At 40.2% G+C, this 18,121-nt stretch overlaps 1 protein-coding gene across 3 annotated transcripts in view; it reads right to left on the bottom strand.

Annotated features, from left to right (window-relative positions):
• Positions 1-8,464, bottom strand: part of Atad2 (ATPase family AAA domain containing 2) — a 59,225-nt gene extending 50,761 nt beyond the window's left edge. For 2 of the 3 annotated variants that reach the window (XM_047525161.1, XM_047525170.1), the window contains exon 1: positions 8,207-8,464. In XM_047525161.1, coding sequence (XP_047381117.1) covers positions 8,207-8,374 — 168 coding nt within the window. In that variant the 5' untranslated portion in view covers positions 8,375-8,464. Of the gene's footprint in view, positions 1-7,621; positions 7,740-8,206 lie in introns of those variants that run through there. The other variant, XM_047525179.1, reaches the window with a different exon arrangement.
• Positions 8,465-18,121: the final 9,657 nt, after the last annotated feature.

The following is an 18,121-nucleotide window of genomic DNA, read 5'->3' as shown; positions in this document are numbered from 1 at the left end:
AAAAAATTTAAATGTATTTATTGCTATAGAACTGTAACTTAAATATGGTAAACTTTATAGTATATATATTTTGTTACAATAAGAAATAGGGGCTGGGAAGATAACTCAGTCGATAGAGTGCTTGCCTTGTAAGCATAAGGCCGTGGGTTCAATCCCCAGCAACCCCCTCCCCCCAAAAAAAGAAAGAAATGTCACCATATTCTGGGGGATAATTAAAAAGATTTGCTTCTATAGGAAAAAAGAAAAGGAGGTGGTAATAATACTGGGTAAAAAAGATTCCCTGAAAGCCAGGGGCATGGGTACATGCCTGTAAACCCAGTGACCTGGGAGGCTGAGGCAAGAGAATTCCAAGTTTGAGGCTGGCAATTTAATGAGTCCCTAAGCAACTTAGCCATACCCTATCTCTAAAAATAAAGAGCTGGGGATATAGCTCTGTGATAAAGCGTCCTTTTGTTCAATCCCCAATACCAAAAAATAAAAAGGGCTGGGGATGTAGTTTATTAGTAGAGCATCCTCAGGTTCAATCTCCAGAACTACAAAAAGAGAAATTCCCTGAAAAACTTGGAAGACTTATCTTCTAAGTGATATAAAAAATCTTTGGGGCTGGGGAGATAGCTCAGTTGGTAGAGTGCTTGCCTTGCAAGCACAAGGCCCTGGGTTCGATCCCCAGCACCACAAAAAAAAAAATCTTTGATTTGCATTGTGAGTGGCTCCAGTTCATCCTCCCTAAACAAAGCACTAGGCAGCAAAGAAGGTTCTCCTCAAAAGGGTATAGCAAAAACACAACAGGCTTTTGACATCCACACATGCTGGGGACTTTTAAACTCTCAGTAACTTTCAAAGATATTTCTTATGGCTGAGGATATAGCTCTGTGGCAGAGAACCTGACAAGCATATGCTAAGACCTGGGTTTGAGTCCCAGAACTGCCCCCCCCCCAAAAAAAAAAAAAAGTAAACATGCCCATTAGAATTAGAACAATGAAAAAAAAAGCACAAAGATGAAAATGTCACCCTTCTATAGAAAATCACTGTTAATCTTTTGGTAAATAAACCATTCTTTTCCTATGCAAACATAGTCGCGCCATTTTTTTTTTTTAAATCATGCTGGAGGTGGAACTCAAAGCCTTGTGCATACTAAACACACACTCTACCACTGCACTACACAACTTTTATATTAATAATATTCTAATGCTTAATAACTTTTTCCTAAAAATACAAATATTTTTCCACATCATTAAATATTTCCTAAAACTCTTTTAAAATGAATCAATATTGTCAATTACATGAATCTACTTAACATACTTCTTGGCTGTAGAAGTACAGTTAAATGTGAGAAATAACTTCTAATGACCTAGATAGCACAGTAGGCTACCTACGGTTGACAACTATAAATGGAACATTTCAAAATAACAAAGATTTCGAATGTTCCCAACAAAAGAAATGATATGTATCTAAGGTGACAGATATACCCATTACCCTTATCTTATACTTACACTATGTAGTGTACTTACTGAAAGGTCATACTGTACCCCATAAATATGTACAATTACTATGTCAACTAAAAATAAATTTTAAGCCAGGAGGAGTGATGCATACCTGTAATCCAAATGGTTTGGGAGGCTGAGGCAGGAAGACTGTGAGTTCAAAGCCAGCTTCAGCTACTTAGGCCCTAAGAAAGTTAGCAAGACCCTGTCTCTAAAAAAAAAAAAAAAAAAAAAAAAAAAAAGACTGGGGGGGCTGGGGATATAGCTCAGTTGGTAGAGTGCTTGCCTCATAAGCACGAGGCCCTGGGTTCAAATCCCCAGCACCGAAGAAAAAAAAAAAAAAAAAAGACCGGGGATGTAGCTCAATGGTTAAGTGCCCCTGGGTTCAATCCCTGGTACTTAAATAAATTTTAAAAACTCAAGATTGCTTTACATATTATCTGCAATTTTTGATGTAATTCATGCCTCTAAATGAATTACTGTGAACATCTAATCTTTAAAGGGAAACTAGAGTTATTAAATCAGTCGTCATAGTTTAATATGGCTAATTAAATTAATTCTTAATAGATAAATGTTAACTGTTAAAAAGAGTCAACACCGCATGTCAGAAATGGTGACTTTCACTTTCTACTTTACAACATGTATTACTAGGAAAAAAAATTCCTAAAAACAAAGAGAAAACAATTTGAAAACTAAACCTGAAGATGTAATGTCTTCTCTTATTCTTTTGTTGAAATCTACTTATAAATATTGAGAGCACTGATAGTTCTTTAGAAGCTTTTGCTTGTTTTTGAACAGTATCCTTTGTTTTAAAACTTTATCACCATTTTTTTTTCTGGTAGTATGGGGGATTGAACTTAGGACCTCACACGTGCTAGGCAAGCACTCTACCACTGAGTTACATTCTCAGCCCAAAAGTGAAGTTTTAAGAGACAGAAGATGGTGGCGCACACCTGTAATCCCAGTGGCTCAGGAGGCTGAGGCAAAGAAGATTGCAAGTTCAAAGCTAGCCTTAGCAACTGAGACCCTGTCTCTAAATAAAATACAGAACAGAGTGGGGACGTGGCTCAGAAGTTGAGTGCCCCTGGGTTCAATCCCCAGTACAAAAAAGAGACTGAAAAAAATATATTTTGTTAATTTTTAAGCCTGTTATGATCTTGTAGAATAACAAAACACTTCACTGAAGTAGCACAACTGCATAGAAGAAATATTGTTATTTTTCACAAGATCAAGTTAAAGCTTTCAATTCATAACAAAAGTGGGAGGCCAATTCAAATGTAAATTCAACAAATGAGGCTTTAACAGGATTTTAAAAATCATTTGCAATACTGACCTAAAATGTCTTCATCCAGACTTTAGAGCTCCTTGAAAGCCTGAATAGCAATATATTCTAAAGCACAATGGTATTCCTATTATACCAAATACAGTCATATCTCTTCTTAGCTTCATCTTTAAAAATAAGAATGGGCTGGGTGTGGTAACGCATGCCTATAATCCCAGAGACTGAGGCTGAGGCAGGAGGATTGCAAACTTAAAGATAGCCTCAGCAATTTAGGCAATAAGCAACTTAGTGAGACCCTGTCTGGAGGGGGAGGGGGAGAAAATGAGGGATGGGGCTCAGTGGTTAAAGTACTTCTGAGTTCAATCTCCTATACCTAAATAAATAAATAAGAATGGATCAATTCCTCACCATTGATCTGTATCACAAACTTCAGCAATTTGGTTTTTGACTCTATACCTCTTTCAGTGAATTCACAACTGTCTCCCAATAGTAAATCCAATGGCTTTTTCTCTATCTAAATGGTTTCTGCGGAGTTACTCACTCCCCTCTTTAAATGCTTTGCTTTTAAATCTCTTGATTAACAGAAAATGATTATAAAATCCAACCTCTTTATTTTAAAGATGAGAAGAGGTTCAGACTTCTTAATTATTTTTGTTTAGCTGGTTTCTATTTACTTTATTCTTGATACATGGTCCTAATATCTTCTCAGAATCTAATACTAATATTCCCAAGGGTTACCATTCACGTCTTTGGCTGGAAATAAGTCTTTCCTTCCTGTATCCTAACAACTCTTGGTCCCCATGTTGTATTATTTGGCATTTTCTCTCTAATCCCACTATTATCACTTTAAATTAAATTCTAGTTTTCTGTTTTGGTCTAGTGCTATAATGGCACATTAAGGACCAAATTCTGAAGAGAACCTACTTTGATTCTTTGCATGCCACTTACAGATGTATAAATCTTGTATCTGATTCTTAGTCTGCATATCTATAATGAGAATAATTGTTACTTTAAGGGCAAATGTTATGCATGTATCTATTGGGTACTGTGCCTAGCTCAAAGCAACTGTAATCCAAGTGGCAGCTATTCCCATTATAATCTTTTAACTGGTTATCCAAACTCTCATTTGCTGACTGTAATCCATGTTAAACACTATTGCACCAGATCCCTATTCTAGTTTTTTACTGCTTCCTAAATAAAGAGACTTCTAAACCTAAAGTCAAGAGTCTTTCTAGCTTATGCATAAATGCAAAGCTGCCATGTCACACAACTCCAGGAAGTACCATTAACTGTCTCATGTCAAAATCTCCCTACCCAAGCTATGTCATACTTCAATGAGCTGCATATTTTTCATTTTTCTATGTTCTTATGCTTCCAGTTAAAAATCTACCATGTTGTACACACACTAGTGCTGAATTTGAAGTATCTTTCCAGACTTTTAAATAAACATACAATTAAGAAAAATAGTACATTCTACATGCTGCAGCATGTTTTATTTTATCTAACAACATACTGAAGGATATAAGTACACAACCCAGAAGTAATGTGCAATCATCACCTAAAACCCTCCTCTACTATCCATTTTAAGTGACTCTTCAAAATAGGAAATAACCCTAAATTTACAGAAATCAAAGTGTTTTAGACCTGTGAAAGTACAGAAATAGACAACAGGCAGTCTTGACTCTGGAGGAAAAAGAAACCACAGAAAAGGTTCCAACTCATAAGGTTGGTAGGATGAAAATAAAATCTTAAAAAATAAAGTCAAAAAAATAACAATATTCAGGGAACCTATACAAGAAAAAACAATACACAAGTCTCAATAGAGTGATATCATATTCAAAATGTAAAAGTAGAATGTAGTTTAATAAATAGGTGATAGTAGGTACCTTCAGAACTTGGAGACAAGGTCAGTCTCCAAGACTGGACTAAGAAAAACTCAAATTTAATAAATTAGTATGAATAAATTTAACCATCTGCAAAAGTAACCTCCTAAGAAATGCTCTGTCAAATAAAATATAGCTGATGGGACTAAGAAACATGAATATAAGCAGGGTGATCAGAGAGTTAAGTCTCTGAAATGTATGCTTGATATTAAAAAAGATGAGGTATACTGGGCTGGGGTTGTAGTTCAGTAATAGAGTGCTTACCTAGCATGTGTGAGGCACTGGGTTTGAATCTCAACACCACATAAAAAATGAATAGATAAAGGTATTATGTCCATCTTCTTGGGGGCGGGGGGAGGCAAGGTATAATCCATTCAAATGTTCTGGATGAAAAGCCCCCAAATTAGAACATATTCCTACCACAAAGGTATGTTTCATTTTAACACTGGTGAGTTTTCATAAGTATGAATTTATCACCCTTCAACACTATCCATTTATTTTAATCCAATCCCATGCCCACCAAGTAACCTGATTATAATTTGGTGCCTTGATTTATAAAAGGTAAGAGTACTCTGTCTCAAAAAGGTATATAAAAAAATGTATAATCCATACTGCGAATCCTGGTCTGGAAAGAAAAACCCTCCACCCTACGACATCCAGCTGAGTGCATTCCCATTGCCCAATCATCATGTGGCATTTATGGCAAAGTCTCTGTATACTGCTGTTAGGTCTCCTCTGCTAGACCAAGTTCCTTTCAAGCAAAGACAATCAAAAACAAGTATCAATTACTAATCTACAACATGATAAGCTTTGTTCTAGGTTCAGAATACACTTCAAAAAAAGTCAAAATCCAAGTTCCTATGGAGTTACATTCTGATTTGGGGAGAGAAAAATACTTAAAAAAATAGAAAACTAAAGAATATGCCAGAATATGATTTTAGAGCACAAAGCAGAAAAACAAAGTCATGTCAAAGAGAGTAGTTTGTAATTTTGAATAGGGTGTTTAGGATAAGCACTATTGAAAAGATGAAATTTTAGCAAACACCTGAGACCCCAAGTCTGAATCAAAGATCTACAACTTACTGAAGTGACTCTGGGAAAGTTATTTAAGTCTCCTGTGCCTCATCTGTAAAACAAGAAGAACCCATCTCATAAGGTTGCGAGGATCAATTTAATATTTGTACAATTTCTTGGAACATATGAAACACTGAGTTGGGAGGTTTGTTTGTAGTTTAAAAAAATATAAAGAACAGTAAAAGAATGGGTCGTGTAGATATGCGAAGTATACTCTGTACTGAGGGAGAAGAAGGGCAAAGGCCTTGGTATTCAAGGAAGAGCTAAACCAGGGGCTGAAAAGGCAGTGAGTTTGGTAAAGGGAAGGAAGAGAATATCATTATAAAGGGAAGGTGGTAATGGAGTGCAGGACCACTTCTAAACTTTTAAACTTTTAGTCATAGATGAAGAGTCACTAGAGGGTTTTTGAGCAGAGGAGTGAACAACTATTTTGACTTTTTAGAAGACTGTTGAAAGAGAAGCATAATAGGTATAATGGCAGAAAACACAGAGGCCAGTTGAAAGTCTATTTTAATAATTCAGGAAAGAGATAAGAACTTGAGAAGTGGTCAGACTGAATATGTTTTAAAAATAAACAGATTTGCTAATGTATTGGATATAAGCGGAGTCAAGAGTGATCCTAAGGTTATTGACCTAAGGAACTGGAAAGATGAAGTGGCTGCTGACTAAAATCAACTATGGTCTTATAACTAACAATATGTCAAGAGCTCAGTTAATGTCCTACCATATACGAACACATTTAATCCACACTACCCATGTGATGGGTAATCACCCTATTCAACAAGTGTAGAAAACAGATCATGAGTAAGCTTGGTAAACTGAGATTTAAAACTAACAGTTGTCTTCAGAGCCTATGTATGTATGGTGGGTGTGGTGGTACACGCCTGCAATCCCAGTAACTTGGGAGGCTGAGGCAAGAGGATCACAAGTTCAAGACCAGTCTCAGAAATCAATGAGACCCTGTTTCAAAATAAAAAAAGAAAAAGGCTGGGTATGTAGCTGTCATAATATCAATCCTCAGTACTCCCATCACCCCAAAAAAGAAGAGCCTATGTAAGTAACCAGAATTCAATACATCATTAGGGTCACAGGACCTAGCATTATCCTGAAAATAACATTCAATAAATATTTATTGAAATAATTAGCTTTTCTGAACATAGGTTAATAGATCAAGGGACCTGAATTCAGTGCAAAAGTGTTCCCAGTTCAGAAATGCTGAATCTCCTCAGATCTCTGCCAATTCCTGCACTTGAATAAGAAACAAATACAGAAAGTCAGGAAATTGTTTTCTAAATTCAGAATTACAATTTCAGAGATGGGAAGGGAATGTAATCTTTTAACTCATTCCCCTTGAAAGACAGGCAACCAATATGTGGCATCCATAAAAAGATACTGATTTCATATAGTCATCTTACAGAAGATCTTAAAAAAATAAAAACACCTTAGTACAAGACTGAGTCTGAACTAAAAAAGGATTATGCTTTGTCACTCAGGCTACAAACCTTCACTAAGTCTTCCCTTCTGACTTTCAAGTTCCTAACCTATATGTTATTTTTCCTACTTCCACACTATCCTCACTACAACTCCAGTATGCTACCTGCTGCCTTAACTTTAGTATTGCTTCCTCAGTCTTTTGTGAATGCTGTCCCTTCCACCTACGTCTCTTTCAGCACCTCGAGCGGGAGATGCATGGGATTTTTCTTTCCCTGTTTTAACTCTATTTAAAAAATCCCATTTGTACTTGAGACTTATAAGAAGCAATTCTTTCAAGAGGACTCTACCCCATTACGAATCTCCCCTACAGATACTGTTAACTGCAGCGTGATGTAACAGAAAGGGAAAGATAGGGGAGGCAGAGGACCTAAGTTCCAATTTTAGAACCGCCACTTACTGGTTACCTTTCTGAGTCCGTTTCTTCATCTGTCACAGATCATTCCTACACATTATGCAACCTGATATTCGCTGCGCTCTTATTACGGAACCCCTCCGGATCCTACACCGAGGTCCGGCGACCTGAATCACTGTGTATCCCTGGAGCCCCGAAAGTGTTCAGCACGCATACAACAAGCAGTCAGCACATGCGTGTTGCTCCCCACTGGCTGATGCGGACCCAGGGCAAGCCCGGGGAGGGCGGCCCGGGCGGTGGGGGAGGGCAGCCCCAACAGCGCGGCTCGGCCCCACGCTGCACTTCAGCTCTGGCGGGCTTCGGCTTCCTCTTGCGTAAAAGTAGGAGGTAACCAACTGCTCGGCCCGCTTCCAGCCAGCGCAATCGCTGCGAGCCGACCCGCACCCGAGCGGCCGGGCCCACGAGAACCCTTCCATTCCCCTCGTCCTCGACCCACTCCTCCCCCCACCAACTGACACCCCCGCCGGCGCAGCGCACGCCGTCTCCTCCCGGGCCCGGCCGCAGGCGGTCCCCTCAGGCCGGGCCCCAGGGCCCCAGGGTCCCGCCCCAGGCCGGTCCCACCCGGGCCGGTACTCACATCCGTAGCGGCCGCGGTGACGGCGGATTTCTCCGCGGCGCCGGCCGAACGGAGCCGCCTCCGTCCCATCTGCTCCAGGCTAAGGAACTCGTTGGACAGGTCCAGAGAGTCCGTAGCCGATGCGGTGGAGCGGCTGTGCAGCTCCAGACTGCTGCGGAGAACCACCATCGTTTCTGCCTGCAGGTCCAGGCGTCGCTGTGGTAGAGGGTCCGAGCTCGGAAAAGCAGCCGCTCAGGCGCTTCCGCGCTCCGAATTCTGGCGCCACTAGCCCCGCGCCGACGGCCGCAGCGTGCGCGCCCGGAATCCCTCCGCCGCCTGCCCCGCCCACTCCGCCACCCTGAAACGGCGACCTCGAAACTCTCCTATCTGAAAAACACAGGAAGCCGAGCCCAAGTGGACCCAACGCACGCTGACAGCGTGGAGGACCTGAACCGATCCGGGCCGGACAACGTTTGACTTCTTTTTTCCTTATGTAGTTCCGGCTCGATGAGCTGGGCGGAGGGAGACAGCGCGAGCGGTGCGCAGTCCCGTTTGGAATTTTGGCGCGTGCAGGCCGCAGGGGGAAGGGAGGCCGCCGCGCGCTCTCATTGGCTGGCGGCGCCAGGCGGCCCCGCCCCCCCTGCCGACACCTGCCTGCCGTTTCCCGCCATCTAAGATTCAAAAGCAAGATGTGGTCAGGGAGCCCTGCGAAGTGAAGCCAGTAGCTTTGACAGGTTTCGACTGTGAGCCTTAAGAGGTCTTTACTGCTGACTTAAGCACAAGTTAACTACCAAAAGGAAAGAAAATGAAACGAGCTTCAAGAGCCAGTAAAGGCCGGGCGCGGTGGCGCGCGCCTATAATCCCAGCGGCTGAGGAAGCTGAGGCAGGAGGATCGCGAGTTCAAAGCCAGCCTCAGCCAAAGCACCTCAGTGAGACCTGTCTCCACATAAAATACAAGATAGGGCTGGGGTGTGGCTTGTGGTCTGGTGCCCCTGAGCGCAATTCCCGGTACAAAAAAAAAAAAGCGCTGGTCAAGCCCAATAGTTAAGGACGCAGGCTCTGTCACAAATTATTCACTTTTCCGGGTCATAATTTCCTCATGCGGAAAATAACTATAATAATAATAATAATAATAATAATAATACCTAGGAGCCTAAGGTATTATAATTATGCCATATCACCATGCCTGCACGTATTAAGTGCTAAATAAAACCTTGGTTGCTGTCACAGAATTACAGAAAATGGCTTCTCTAAGATGACAAGTATTACTTGACAACTTTGAAATAGATAACATGCTGAATGATCAGAATGAGAGAGGAGTCCTATTACAACAGAAAAAAAAAATCTATGTTTTGATCTGGATGACTACAGTTTATTAATTCAACGTGTTAAATATTCATTGAGCATCTATTATTTGCCAGGCATTATCCTAAGCACTGGGGATGCAACGATGAACAAGAGATCAAAAATGCCCCCATAAGGGCTGGGGATATAGCTCAGTTGGTAGAGTGCTTACCTCACAAGCAAAAGGCCCTGGGTTCAATCCTCAGCACCTCAGGGTTAAAAAAAAAAAAGCTCCCACAAGCTGTCCCATGGCCCATGCCTGAAATCCCAGCGACTGGGTAAACTGAGGCAGGAGGATTGCAAATTAGAGGCCAGGCTGAGCAATTTATTGAGACCCTGTCTCAAAATAAAAAATAAAAAGGACTGGGGATGTAGCTCGGTGGTAAAGAGACCCAGGTTAAATCCTCAGTACAAAAAAGAAAAAAAAAATGCGCTCACAGTACTTAGATTCTAGTGGAAGAATCTAATTCTGGCAATATAGTAAATATATGCTTAAAAGTGATGTTACAGGGCTGGGGTTGTGACTCAGTGGTAGAGCACTTGTCTAGCATGTGTGAGGCACTGGGTTTGATTCTCAGCACCACATATAAATAAACAAATGTCCATTGACAAATAAAAAATATTTTTTAAAAAATAGTGATGTTACACAAAAATATAGAGAGGGGGAAGAGTGCAATTTTAAAGAAGATGATAAGAGAAGGTATCCCAGGGGACACGGTGACCCTGAGCATGCGGACTGGCAGCGATGCTGATCTGGTTCCTGGGCCCGCAGAGAACTGGATCCTCACAGCCAGCATGGAGCACTGTGGGTGCTGTGGGACTGGTGTGGGCCACTGACTGGCAGCTAATTCTGGGTACCTTACATCAACGGCAAGTTTAAGAAGGAAGATTAGTTAAGCTGAACCTCCATGGGCCCCTCCAGTATCTGTTCAGAACAGCCCAAGCCCAAAGGATGGATACTAGGACTGGCCACATGGCTAAAGGGTTGTCATCTGGATGCACCAAGTGTCAGCCTCCCTTGCGGCCTGCCTGACCCGGGGCTTCTTTCAACTCCATAATTTCAAAAATCTAGGAGTGTTGTCCAATGACTGGCAGAAGTAGTTTCAATACTTGAAATATTTAGTTTCAATACTTAAAATAGTTTAAATACTTAAATATTTGAGAGAGAGAGAGAGAAGATATCCCAGACAAGTCTGAAAGAAAACCAAGAGGAGGATGTTGGGCACACACACATACATACACACACTCAGATGTATATATTGACATTTTGGATAACATGAAATATGAGAAGGAATCAGTCATTCAAATATTTTGACAGAATTTTTCAAGCAGTGGGAAAACAAGTGCAAAGGCCGTAGGGTAGAAAGGCCAGAATAGCTTAAAACATTTTCAGAGATCATAAGAATCTCCAAGAGTTTATTAAATGCACTGCATAACAGATTCAGGTAACTCCTCCTAAAAGTGATTTCATAGGCCTGCGGTAGGACTTATAAACTTCGGGTTTCTGTTTTTTTTTTTTCAACATATCTGGGTGATTCTTCTCCAAACTGTGGTTTGTGACTCACAGGCCTGCAATGTAGTGAGCAGAGTTGACTGATAGAATAGTACCTGTTGATATTAGAAAGGTAGGTTCAGGCCACTTAGTACAGTGCCTTGTAGAACATATTAGAGAGTTTGACTTTAGCTTTGATACAATTGCAGTGTGAAGCCACCGCAGGGCAGGAAAGCAATAAAGTACCATGACCTGACTACTTGCTGAGCGATTGGGAGTTGACAAGAATGATGTGGAGTGAAACATTAGGAGGTCACCACATTGTCTCCATGAGAGAAGATGGTCACTGGACTGGTAGCAGCAACCCAAGCAGAGTGGAAGTTGGGAATGTACTTGGATTAGAGCCTACAGAAGAATTCAGCTCATGCTTCACCAGAGTGACTTACTTGGTCTATGTGTGCTCTTGACATACATGTGACCTTGTGAGCTCATCCTCAGAAGGCCACACCAGCAGAAGGAACTGTTTAGCTGATCAGAACTGACCAAAAGCAGACAAAAAATACAACAGACTTCGTGGGGATGGTTTTAGATATCTGCTATAATCAGAAGTGACTCCCATGGCTGGGTTATGCTATTAACTTTTCTATTTATGTTTTATTTATTTTTCAAGAAGTAGTATATTCATGTGGTTCAAATTTCAATAGTTACAAAAGAATATATAGTTTGGGAGTACTGGGGATCAAACAGGACCTCACACTTGCTAATCCTGTGCCCTGCCACTGAGCTAGATCTCCAAACCCCAAAAGAGTATATGGATAAAGACTTCTTCACACTTTGGTTTGCCAGTCATCTTGTTCTCCTTCCCATCAGAACCAATTCAATCAGGTTCTGGGATATCCTTCCAGATAGCCTATGCCAAGCATGTTAGTTTCCTAAGGCCATCACAACAAGTTACCATAAACTTGAAGGCTTCAAACAACAGAAATTCATTCTCTCAGAAGTATCAACTCTCAAGATATCAACTTGGTTGTTTCCTTCTGGGGGTCTGAGAGAAAATTCATTCTATGTTTCCCTCAGCTTCTGGTGTCTGCTGGCAACAGTGGCATTAGTTGCTTTGAGGAATATTTTTGGAATATAACTCCAATCTCTGCTTCCATCTCCACATGTCTTTTTTCCCCTGTGTGTTTCTTGTTTGTATCTCAAATCTTCCTCAACTTTCTCTTGTAAGGATACCAGTCACTGGATTATTTAGGGAATACCCTCAATCTAAGATGACATCATATTATTCTATGGAGACCCTCTTTCCAAATGAGATCATATTCACAGTTAAAAGTAGTCTCTACCACTGGGCTACATCCATATTGCAGAGCTGCTATTCAACCCACTATCTCAGTAGGGGCTGGAAAAACTTTTTTTTTTTTTTTGGTAAAATTTTCAGGCCCTATCATCATAGTGTAAAAGCAGCCACCCATAATGTAGAAACAAGAGGCATGAGTGTATTCCAATGGAAGTTCGTTTAGAAAAATATGAGGTAGACTGTATTTGACCCACAGATCACAGTTTTTAAATTTCTGATCCATACTATAATACTATAGTGTGTGTATGTTCATTTCCCACTATTTACTCTATAATACTATAGTGTGTGTGTGCATATTCATTTCCCACTTATTTACATGTAAGGTGGCATGCTGTAATCCTGTTTCATACTGGGCTTTTTCATGTATAACTAAGTCTAACAATCTTTCCATATGAGTTCAGAAAGACCACTGTCCCTTTTTATCATGGTTCATTTTGTGGACATACCGTAATTTAACTAGACCTCAATGATGAACATTTGCTTCCTTTCTCTTGCTATTGTCTAACTGCTGTGAATAAATTGGCCCGAATGCCATTTCAAATCTATGACATTATATATATTGAATAAATTTCTGGAAGTGGAATGCCTAGGCCAAAAAGCATGTACAACATAGATGCAATAACATAGATGAATCTTACAAACATTATTAGGCAAAATAAAAATCAGATATGAAAAATGTACAATTTCTTGAAGTAGAAAAACTGACAAAACTTTTTTCTGTTGTTAGAAATCAGAACATTGGTTGTCCTTGGAGTAGTAAAATGTGAAGGGAACTTGAACTGGACTATGGTTTGGCAAGTGCATTCAAGCTGTGAGAGTTAATAGAACTGAACCCTTTAGACTCTTATACTTTCCTTTGTGTCAGTGCAATGAAAAGTTTTAAGAAGGACTTCCACTACAAAACTATATACATTTATGATTTTGTTAGAGATGACCAAATTGCCCTCTGCAGAAGTTATAGCAGTCATTTGGGTTCTTTTAAAATAAGCAAAGAAATAGAAATTTCAGAATGCCAACAATAGTAAACATTATGATTTATCAGGTTGGCTTCAGCCTTTGTTTCGTGTAGTGGTTTGAACTGTGTTCCCAAAAAAAGATAACATCCAAGATCTAAACGCCCGCACTTGTGATGTGATCTGATTTAGAAAGAGGGTCTTTGCAGATGTAATTAATATCTTGAGATGAGATCATCCTGCTTTAGGGCAGGCCCTAAATCCAATGACTGTTATTCTTATAAGACAAAAGAGAGAGAATTGACACATAGAGATACCAGAGAAGGTGGTGGTGTGAATATGGGTAGAGGTTGTGGTGATGTGTCTATGAGCCAAGAAACTGCAAGATGCCAACAACCACCAGCAGCTGGGAGAGAGGCAAAGGACAGATTGTCCCTTGGATCCAACCTGGTCCACACTTTGCCTTCTGAACTCCTGGACTGTGAAAGATTTAAGCGCGCGAGCGTGTGTGTGTGTGTGTGTGTGTGTGTGTGTGTGTGTGTGTGTATGTGTTTTAAACTAGCCACTGTGTGGTAATTGCTTACATCAGGCATCCCTGGAAAAAGGAACATAATCTGGGATTGGTCTTCTGTTGATGAGATTTCTTCCCTTTTCTATCTAGTCTTAGTCATTAAAGATGGAAGTGACTTGACTTAGGAAAAGAAGAGGCGGTAGAAACAGGTTCCTGCTCACACCATGTGACTACTTCAAAAAGGTTCAAGTGGTCTCACCTCATGCGTGATGGAAAAGAGGCTGAACTAAGACCTGATCATAATGGTAGGTAGCAGAGTTACAAGATAAAAATCAATTCAGATGGGGATTTCTTTCAGGAGTGTTATAATGTGACCTTAGTCAAATTCAATAGTTAATCTCATTGACTTCCCACAAAAGAGGGAAAACCATTAATTATATGGAGGTAGGGGACTCACAGTTGACAGCTGCTGTTTTTTAGTTACTCTGGGAACCCAGGGCCCCATGATTGCTAGGCAAGCACTCTACCACTCAGCTACACTCCCAGCCCTTTTTAAGGTTTATTTTTGAAAAAGGTCTTGCTAAATTGCGCAGGTTGGCCTTGAACTTGCAATCCTCCTGCCTCAGCTTCCTGAGTAACTGGGATTTACTGGTATGTACCACCAAACCAGGTTGTTTGTTTGTTTGTTATGTATATATTACTTTTTATGGTGTTGGAAAGTGAACCCAGGGCCTCACATGCTAGGCAAACATTACTACTGATCTCTACCCCTAATCCCCTACTTCATATTTAAACAGATACCCTTTCTATCTGGAAGATTTTCTTTTTGAGTTGTTTTTGGCTTTGGCAGGACCCTCCCTTCTTCTGTGAAAATCCTGCAGGGAGATATACTTCGTTTCATTGGTAATTTGGCAATTAGTGTTCAGGATGTAACTTTGGCCTAACCATCTGGGACATTTATTGCCTCTTGTAGGAATGGTCTAAAGATGCATGGGCGGAAATTATTTAGATTATTTGTGTTGACAAAGCAGATGGTACAGAGATAGTTGCTTTTGGGGGGGTCAGTACTGGGAGTTGAATCTCGAGGCCTCTACCACTGGGCAACACCCCCACCTGTTTTTTTTTTTTTAATTTAAAAAATTTTTTGAGTCAAAGTCTTACTGTCTTTGAATTTTGAATCCTCCTGCCTCAGACTCCAGTCACTGAGATTACAGGCATGCGCGCTGTGGTGCCCTGGTAGAAGAAATACTCTTTTGTGTTTTTTCAGGTCTTACTCTTCATTTGTCTCCCTTGAATATACTTCATTCAATTTGTCAGTTTTCCCATGTAAGGTGTGGTACATAGCAATAGTCTAAAACCATAGGTACAGCCTGGTCCATGCAGAGAAACATGGACAACTGCTTCCTTCTGCCCCAGTCTAAGTCAGAGAGGTTTATTTTTATTTATTTATTTATTTGCGGTGCTGGGGATTGAACTCAGGGCATTGTGCTTGCGAGGCAGGCACTCTACCAACTGAGCTATCTCCCCAGCCCAGAGAGGTTTATTATTGTACTCCAAACCCAGCAACTTTTGCATCCCAATGGTGAGGTTCCCTCTCACCCCATCTCACAGCCAGCTTCCATAGTACGTTGTTACTTTAACTCTTGTGTTTTGTATGGAAATTATATCTTTAAAGTGGGAAAAGGGTAATAAAATAAATTCAAATTAAAATAACAATGGGAATTTCAGAGTTTTGTTTATCGTTTTTAAATAAAAATCCTCAATTCTGCATTGAGGGATGGGTCCATTTCTTTTTCTTTTTCTTTTTTGTGGGGGAGGTTACAGGTGATTGAACCTAGGGGCACTTAATCACTTAGCCATATCCCCAGACCTTTTTAATAGTTTATTTAGAGACAGGGTCTTGCTAAATTGCTTAGGGCCTTGCTATGTTCCTGAGGCTGGCTTTGAACTTGTGATCCTCCTACCTCAGTCTCCTGAGTTGCTGGGCTTACAGCTGTGTGCCACCACGTCCATCTATGGGCCCATTTCTTGAAAACAATAAAGCAATATGTATCAGGAATCCTGAAAAATGTTTAAACCCTTACCTCAAGAATTCCACTTCTACCACTCCAAAGATAATAATCATAGGTACGAACTAGATTCATATACAAAGAAATTGATTACAACTTTACTTATAATAGTATATTGTTATACTAAAAACAAACTAGATGCCCAACAGCACAGGGAAAATTAAGTGAATAATCGTCTACCCCCACACATTTATATTAATGTCCATACATCTGATTCTTCAGTAGTGTTTTATTTTTAACATTTATTACAAAATTATACATGGAAAAAGTACAAGCAGCACAGAAGTAAAAAATAAAGGCACAAGTCATTCCATTTGGTTGCTAGAAGGAAAAAGAAGCTTTCTCTTTCCACCGAGGTTGCTGAGCCTGGAAAATATGAATACATGGCTGCCAGTGGCCGCCCCAGGCAGAAGTGAGAAAATGATCTTAGAATGAAGCCAAGCATTGAGAAACAGAGAGATGGGGAGAAAGAAGGGCTGTGATGTGATCCTGGTTAGTGTCCCCTGAGACCCTGCAGCTCATCCTTTGTGTCTGAGAGCCATTTCAGTGTCCTTCCTGTTACAGGGGATAATAACAGCTTTGACTTTGAACTGGGCATGAATCAGGACTAGTATAGCGGAGCCAGGTACTTTGTTGGAAGCAAGGTATACTCTTGGTTACGATCCTTTTCTAACAATCAGTTCTTTTAAAAAATCTTTACTTCAACAAGGATTTGTGCCCCTCACCTTTTAAAACAAAATAGTCACAAATGGTCATGGGAATAGACATCAAGCTCATCAGTGTATGGGGGTACCTGGAATACCTCTTTTTCCCTTTATGCAACTCAAGACAGTATTCGTATTTAACCTCATGTCATCTCCTCCATCATATTTTCTTAAAGATCTGTAAGAAGGCTTTGGGGGTGTAACCTAAAGCTCTTTAAATATTCTGGGATATAACTCTAGGTCTGAAGATTTTCAGTCCACTTAAGATAATTTAGTGCTTTCTGTCATTGCACCTATCTTGGCCTTTAATTTCCTCTTACTGCTATTTTCCTTATTCTTTGTAGCTCAAGGATCATTTTTCCTTGATAGCGAAAACGCAAACGAAATAGACATTGGATATTTCTCTTTCTTTCAGTAGTCTGACCACAGCATATCAGATGGTCTTAAGCAATGGGATTATCTCTTTCCTTTGCTTCATGCTTTTAATACCAAGCATGAAAAACACACCTTTTCAATAAAAAAGCCCCATTTGATTTTTAAACCTCAAAGTATTGTATACTGCAGATTTCCTGAGTCTCTTTTCCATACCTATGGCCTTTCTTACATTTGCCTTTGTCAAATGTCCCTCCTTTAAATCCCTGCCCTTTAACATCCTAATTTCATTGGATACCTACCATCTTCCATGAGTACATCTCTTATTTCTTCCTAATCTGGTTCTACTTTGAAACCATATCCTTTTTAAAAAAATTATTAGCAGTGCATGATAATTATACATAATAGTGGAATTCATTGTTATATATTCATACATGCATACAGTATAGCCATATAATTGTTTTTGTTCTCCAGTAACTCCCCTTTCCTTCTTTTCCTCCCTCCCTGGTCCCCTTTCCCTTTTTATAGTCTCTACTATAGTATCACATGTATTTTTCTTTTTCTTTTTTTGGTACTGAGGATTGAACCCCAGGGGTACTTTACCACTAAGCCACGTCCCTAGCTCTTTCTTTTTTATATTTTATTTAGAGACAGCGTCTTGCTGAATTGCTAAGTGTATTACTAAGTTGCTGAGGCTGGCTTCGAACTCCAGATCCTTTCGCCTCAGCCTCCGGAGCCGCTGTGATTACAGGCATGTGCCATCATTTCTGGCTTCTGTGATCTATTTTTTCCAATTAAAAAAAAATAACTGCTGCTTATAAGAGAAAGTTTAGAAGTAAAAAGAAAGTACAATATGGCAGAGACTGCTGGCTCTCTCTCCAAATTCATTTCCTTTCTTCCTTGAGAAACTTGCTGGTTAGCTGGACTGCCCAGAAAAAAGTCCTATTTCCTAATCTCCTTTGCATCTGGGTGTAACTTTTAAGAGTATCTTTTGGCCAGTGGAACGTGAGCAGAAGTGATGTGTATAAACTTTTCAAATTCTGTCCTTAAATCTTCCAGGTATCCTTTCTTTCTGGTTTTGCTTGCCAGAATGCAATTGTAGCAGATGGGGTGGTGAGCCATCTTCAACCATGC

This window comes from Sciurus carolinensis, chromosome 1, assembly GCF_902686445.1.
Source record: "Sciurus carolinensis chromosome 1, mSciCar1.2, whole genome shotgun sequence".
NCBI lineage: Eukaryota > Metazoa > Chordata > Mammalia > Rodentia > Sciuridae > Sciurus > Sciurus carolinensis.
The sequence above is the reverse complement of the archived record's forward strand: the minus strand, read 5'-3'. Positions and strand labels throughout refer to the sequence as shown.